The sequence below is a fragment of the Nicotiana tabacum genome, chromosome 22 (assembly GCF_000715075.1).
Source record: "Nicotiana tabacum cultivar K326 chromosome 22, ASM71507v2, whole genome shotgun sequence".
Lineage (NCBI taxonomy): Eukaryota > Viridiplantae > Streptophyta > Magnoliopsida > Solanales > Solanaceae > Nicotiana > Nicotiana tabacum.
Window position 1 is genome coordinate 223278815 of NC_134101.1, and position 7240 is coordinate 223286054.

Below are 7240 nucleotides of genomic sequence, written 5' to 3' on the forward strand. Positions count from 1 at the left end.
AAAAATGTCACAAAAATTCTCAAAATTGCACACCAAGGAAAATCATTTTATTTTGCATTTTTTGGTGAGTAATTCTCATATAGGGCAAAAATCACGTATTTACAGCGGGTTTTGGCTAATCGGAGGCAGAGTCATCGGAGTTTAGCAAGGCAGCTGCCGACGTTTGCAACACTGATTTTCTCTCTTTATTTCATTAGTCTGTATTTGTACACCTCAGACCTTCAGTTGTATTTATACCCTAGTAGATACTCATGACTTGTGACACCCCGGTTAGAGCTGTGTCGGGCAGGATTTCCGCATTGTTATCTATATTTCATCTATTCAGTATTATGTAAACCATGTTTAGACTATATTTGTGTTGATTAACTGTTTTAAAAAGGCAAAAAGGGTTGAATTGGCTAGCCTTGTCTTCACCAGAGGTGCCATCACGACCGGGTTCGGGGTTAGGGTCGTGACAGCTAAGTATATTAGTAATTGTTCGCCTTTCTCTGATTTTGATATTGATGGAAGGCTCGATAGATACCGTTTCAGGTCCTTTAGAGCATGTTGGTATTTTGGAGTCCACTCGAAGTTCTTCTTCTTCTTCTTCAGAAGTGAGAAGAAGTGATGATATTTTTTCTAAGACCAAGAAATGAACCTGCTTAAAGTGGCCAATCTTCCTGTTAGTCTTTGGACTTCTTTTCATATTTGTCAACTATTCTGGAATGTCCTCGATGGCTTTCATCTTGTCAAGATTGACTTCTACCCCCCTATGTGACACCAGGAAACCCAAAAACTTACTAGAGCTGACTCTAAACACACACTTTTCGGGATTAAGCTTCATATTGTGCTTCCTTAGGATACCAAAGGTTTCCTAGAGGTGTTTCAAATGGTGACCTCACGGATTGAACTGATATCAAGCAATCAAGTTGCCTTTTTTTTACAAGACTTTTTTCCCTCGGCAATTGAGCGTTTCTTTGGCCTTACCGGTGGGATGCTAGGGTCCAGGCTTAGTTTGTGCATGGCCACCTCTAGCGAGATACTTGTCATATCCGTGTGCGACCATGCAAAACAATCAATGTTTGTTTCAAGAAATTCTATAAATCCTGAGCTGAGCTCGAGGTTTAGTCCCGTCCCCTAGTGGAACTTCCTCTCTAGAAACTTTTCGAACAATCCTGACCTGAGCTCGGGGTTTAGTCTCGTCCCCTAGTGGAACTTCCTCTCTAGAAACTTTTCGAACAATGCCACTTGTTCGAGTTCTTCTGCCATGGATTTAGTCGCGTCTGTTTCTTCTGGTACCTTGAAATACCTTAGTACCTGGTGGGATTCTGAATCCTCATCTTCTTTGTCATGCTCATTTGTTTCGGTAGCAGGCACTGGTCCCTGTAATTGCTATGCCACATGTTACTTCCCTTTACTGCAAAAAATCAAGATTGAGTTCATCTTCCTTGTTGTTAGTTGATCTGCTGTTATTTGTTTGCCTTACTGGGGGTTGACAATCTTTGTGAGGTCTCTAGTTCAATTTTCACTAGCCACAATCTCTTCTAATTTGTTTGATTCCCTTTGGAGTTGGAAATTTCAGAAGTTGGTGAGATGTTGATGGTACGACCTTTATCTCGTGTAGCCATGTTCTGTCAAGAATTATGTTGTAGCTCATGTCGCCATCCACTACTTCAAACAAAGAAGTCTTCATGACCCCTTCGGTGTTTGTAGGCAGCAAGATCTCCCCTCGAGTTGTCATACTTGCTAAGTTGAACCCGACAAGGAACTTTGTTATCGGAATGATGCTTCCGATTAGCTTGGCCTGCTCTAACACTTTCCATTGAATGATATTGGCTTAACTTCCTAGGTCCACCAAAACACGTCTAATATTAAAATTAAGAACGTTAAGAGAAATTACCAGGGCATCGTTATGTGGCAGTAGAAGTCCATCGGTCTCCTTTTTTTGTGAAGGTAATGTCGTCCTCGGCGACCTCCCTAAGTGTCTTGCTATGATTCACCGATACTTTTGTCTTCTTTGCTGCCGAGAAGGTTACACCATTGATCTTGTTTCCCCCAAAAATCATGTTGATGGTTAGTCAGGGCGTGTCTTCACCTATCTTCGAGGGCTCTGCATTGTCCTAGCTATTGCCGTAATTGTTCCTAGCCCGATCGCTCGAGTACTCTCTGAGATGGTTGTTTTTTAACAATGTTGCCACTTCCTTGCATAAATGTTGACGGTCCCCACTCCGGGTGCCGTTAGTCCCATGATACTTGCACCAAAGATTAGGGCTCCTCTGGTTGGGATCTGATCTCTTCGGCCTAGGGAACCGCTCTTCCTTGATGTTCCTCATTGCCGATACCAGCTCCACTATGCTTACATTGAAATTGTACTCAGAAATCCTGAGATAGGTGGCATCTCGGGAACTCGATATCTCTTTTTCTTGCAATGACCTATTTTTTCGGCCGTAGCCAACTCTAGTATCATGGAAGTTAAAAAAGAATCAAGAAACTATGGCTAGAAATTTAGCTGAAGCTGAATTCAGAAGTATAGTATAATGTGTAGCTGAAGTCACATGGATGATAGGTCTCTTTAAAGAACTTAAAATTTAACTATATTAGCGTGTCGATTTGTTTTGTGACAGCATAACTGCCATCCAAATATCGGTAAATCTTATATTTCATGAAAGAACTAGACTCATAGATATAGATTATCATTTTATGAGGAAAAAACTGAGGTAAAGGAATGATCACAACACATTATCTTTCAACAAAAAACCAGTTGGAAGATCTACTAACAGAGAGCATTGATAAAGCACAACATGAGTTCTTATTAAGTCAGTTTGGAATTGAGAATATATTCAAAGCATCATCTTGAGGGGGAGTATTGGAAGCATAACAAGCTGGTGTGGCAAGGGTTGTTGGTTAGTTGTTTATGTTAAAGATACCTTTAGTTGGTTAGTTTTACTTCATTCATTACAACCAACTGGTGTATATAAATAGTGGCTTGTGCAGCTTATTCGAGAAGTTGAAGAAATGAGACTCTTCTTTAACTAGAAAAACGAAAAAAATAAAGATTTAAAATTACAAAAAAAAGTAAAAAAAAAATTGTGCGGGGTGGGTGGGGGGAGGGGGGATGGGGGTGGGTGGTGCAGAAAAACGAAAAACAGAAATTTGAAATTACAAAAAAAGAAGTAAAAAAAATTAATTTTTTGCGGGGTGGGGTGGGGAGTTGGTGGTTTGGGGGGGGGGGATTAGCAGGGTGGGTGATGACAGAAAAAAAACTAAAATTTGAAAAAAAAAGCCTTTTTGGAGAGGGGGTGGGGTGGGTTGGTGAGGGTGGGGTGGGTTGGTGAGAAGGAGTTTTGGAAAATGTTTTCCCTTCTCTTGATAAGGAAAACATTTGCATCTCAAGAAACTATAAAAATAGACTTTAATTAAAAATATATATGGTCGTTTAAAGAAAAATGTAAGGTCTCTTAAGCCGCCACTGTGTTTGTGGATTACTTTGTCTGTTTAGTTTTTACAAAACAAATTTAAGTGTTTCCTTTAATTTTACTGCCTCTTGTCAATATTACATATATTTTAAGATTATTGCATGCTCTTAGGAAAGTCAATTTAGACATAATCATAAGGGTATTTGTCTGAATTCCCTTTTCTCTCCTTAAACATATCACTTAACTAATATTAATACTAATTAAAAAGATAGGATGGATTTGAAAAAAAGAGTAATATTAGATGATTTCTTATTTTCTAACAGCTCAAACATTTTGAGTCAAATTCAATTTGGAAAAACTAGAAATATTTCAGAATATGGGAGTATCAAATACACGTAAATGAGTTGTGATAACGTAGATAATCTCCACACATATATTTAAAGTAAAATGTTTAAATTTGCTGTTACACTATTCGGAATTAAAGTCTACGGAGGGCAAAGTTGCCCCTTCTCCGAATATTCGACCATTTTTCCCATAAAATTCTATGTCTCTCTCCATCACAACATTAGATTTGAACTTTCTACATTTTTTTTTTCTTCACTAGTGACAAAAATTACACTGTTTTTATTCCATAACGTGCTTGACTGGGCAATTGACTTTGGCTTTTTAAGTCTTTGTCGGTCTTCTTATGCTTGTCTATATAAGAAGCAGCTTAATGGTTCCTTAAACTCACAATTTCAGCTCAAGTGTTTCTTACGATCTCTCATTTCCATTTTAGCTATGGCTTTATGCATTAAAAATGGCTTTCTTGCAGCTGCCCTTGTACTTGTTGGGCTGATAATGTGCAGTATCCAAATCATAGGTCTCTCTCTCACACACACACATGTACACTACATGTATATGCACCTTGTACGATGTGGATCAACTTATATACACTGATAGCGTAAATAACTTTTATGATAGTACTGATTTGCTCTTCTATTTTCTTATGCTTAGTTTTCCTTTACTAGCTAGGGATTCTGTTCTTGTTTTTCAATTTGGTTGATCTATTAACATGCAGTTATTTACTGTTTGTTTGTTATTGCTATTGCTTCTTTTCTATTTTTCTCTGAGCCGAAGGTTTATCGAAAATAACTTCTCTATCCTCAAAAGTTAGGGGTAAGGTATGCATACACTCTACCTTTCCAGACTCCACTTGTGAAATTATATTGGGTTTGTTATAATATTTTTATGTTGTATCAAGTAAGATACAACCTCCACTTCCAACCAAGAGGTTGTGAGTTCGAGTCTTCCCAAGAGCAAGGTGAGAAGTTCTTGGAGGGAAGGATGTCGGGAGGTCTATTTGGAAACAGCCTCTCTACCCCAGGGTAGGCGTAAGGTCTGCGTACACACTACCCTCCCCAGACCCCACTAAGTAGGATTATACTGGATTGTTGCTGTTGTTGTATGTTGTATCGGGTAACATACCTTATTTTTTTAAGTCACTTATTATGAATAGTTACTTATAGTTCTAGGTGACCTGACACTATAATGTTGGTTTGAGAAGAATTTATATAGAGAATCATATTTAGTGAGAATATTCATTTAGTCCGACACCTAACTTATTTGGGGACTGTCGCATATTCTAATGTACATTTTTTCTTATCATGCAGGGGCACAGTCTATTGGAGTATGCTATGGAAAAGCTGCCAACAATTTACCATCAGACCAAGATGTTATAAACCTATACAATGCTAATGGCATCAGAAAGTTGAGAATTTACTATCCTGATAAAAACATTTTCAAAGCTCTCAATGGAAGTAACATTGAGATCATTCTTGGTGTCCCAAATCAAGACCTTGAAGCCCTAGCCAATTCTTCAATAGCCAATGGTTGGGTTCAAGATAACATAAGAAGTCATTTCCCATATGTTAAATTCAAGTACATATCTATAGGAAATAAAGTATCTCCCACAAATAATGATCAATATTCAGAATTTCTTCTTCAAGCAATGAAAAATGTGTACAATGCTTTAGCAGCAGCAGGGTTGCAAGATATGATCAAGGTCTCAACTGTGACATATTCAGGGGTCTTAGCGAATACCTACCCACCTGAACGTAGTATTTTTCGCGAAGAATTCAAGAGTTTCATTAATCCGATAATCCAATTTCTAGCACGAAATAACCTTCCACTCTTAGCCAATGTCTATCCTTATTTTGTTCACGTTTCCAACACTGCTGATGTTTCACTTTCTTATGCATTGTTCACACAGCAAGGAACAAATTCAGCAGGGTATCAAAATCTTTTTGATGCTATTTTGGATTCTATGTATTTTGCTGTAGAGAAAGCTGGAGGACCAAATGTGGAGATTATTGTATCTGAAAGTGGATGGCCTTCTGAAGGAAGCTCTGCAGCAACTATTGAAAACGCTCAAACTTATTACAGAAATTTGATTAATCATGTGAAAAGCGGGGCAGGAACTCCAAAGAAACCTGGAAAGACTATAGAAACTTATTTGTTTGCCATGTTTGATGAAAATGATAAGATAGGAGAAATCACAGAGAAACACTTTGGACTGTTTTCTCCTGATCAAAGGGCAAAATATCAACTCAATTTCAATTATTTGCCAATATATATATTGAGATGAGTAATAAGGACAACTGTTATGTTTTTCTCTTCAATTGAAAATGTAACTCTGGTTTCACTTTGATATCTATATGTCATATTTATTGAAATCTCGTCTTTTTGGTTTTAAAGTCTCGCCTTCTATTGGCGAGTATCTGCGTAGTTTTCATATAAAAAATACTAAGCGTATATTCTTGACTACTAATACTCCCTCTGAGCATGGGGTGCTTGGGGAGAGGGCGGGGGTTTGTGGGGGGTGGGGGTGGGGGGTGGGGGGCGACGAAAAAAGTGAATGAAAAACCATTTTGCATTGGATACTCTTTTTACCCTCCCCACAATATGATGGTTTTGTTGTCTTGGAGAGTGTTTAAGCGTACTTCTTCTCCAATGTTTTCTTTGTCATCAATATGACATGTTCTTAATATAACTGCTCTTAATTTATGATCAATAACCATCCGAAACAAAAGGAAAATTAATCTAGGAGATTACTCGTATTCGATTAGGATGTTTGACCTTAGATCAACCCGGCCTGTATATTTCATAAGATGTGCTTAATTGAAGCGGATGAACTAGACTTTTTTCGTCGCCGCACCCAAGGCAGATCGAAATACAGATCTTCCACCAATATTTTCATTCTCTTGGCCGGCTATGATTCTTGTAATAGAGAGGTCTCTTTCTTCTCTCTAACACGGTTTCTTTTTCCATTCAAGATTCCATTATTTCTACTAGTTTTTACGTAAACAATTTTTAGGAAGTAAACAAAGTCTTTACTTTCGAAATCCACTACTGAAGTCACAAAGTACTTTTAAGTTATTTTTTATCCAAAACCCTCCTTCCGTCCTAGTTAGAGTTATTAACTTTAGCATTTCTTGAATTGAAAAGATACTTGTAGATTCTAGAGCAACACATAAAGTCAGGAAAACTTAGTTTCTTAACTTTATGGGCCGTGTAACGGTTGCTAAATTGTATCAGTGCCATTGCAACTACGTTTGCAATGTAATTTGCTGCCTTGCGCTATAAGAAACAACATTGACAAAGTTAATGATACATTTATTAATAATAGGCCTTGCTTTCTTTTTCTCAACTTTTAAAAATAGAGCTGTATGTGTATAGGTCACGGGTTCAAGCCGTAGAATTAGCCGTTGGTACTTATATCAAGGTAGACTGTCTATATTATAGTCCTTGTGGTGCAGTCTTTCCCAGGCCCTGTGCGAGCACAGAATGTTTTATACAGCAAGTTG

The 7240-nt window shown here is 37.8% G+C and overlaps 1 protein-coding gene across 1 annotated transcript; it reads left to right on the forward strand.

Moving 5' to 3' along the window:
- The first annotated feature begins 4194 nt into the window (after positions 1-4194).
- LOC107825406 (glucan endo-1,3-beta-glucosidase, acidic) lies at positions 4195-6083 on the forward strand. The gene is given in 2 exon segments (NM_001326150.1): positions 4195-4257; positions 5048-6083. Coding segments are annotated over 2 exon segments (996 nt in total). The 5' UTR covers positions 4195-4235; the 3' UTR covers positions 6022-6083.
- The last annotated feature ends 1157 nt before the right edge of the window (positions 6084-7240 follow it).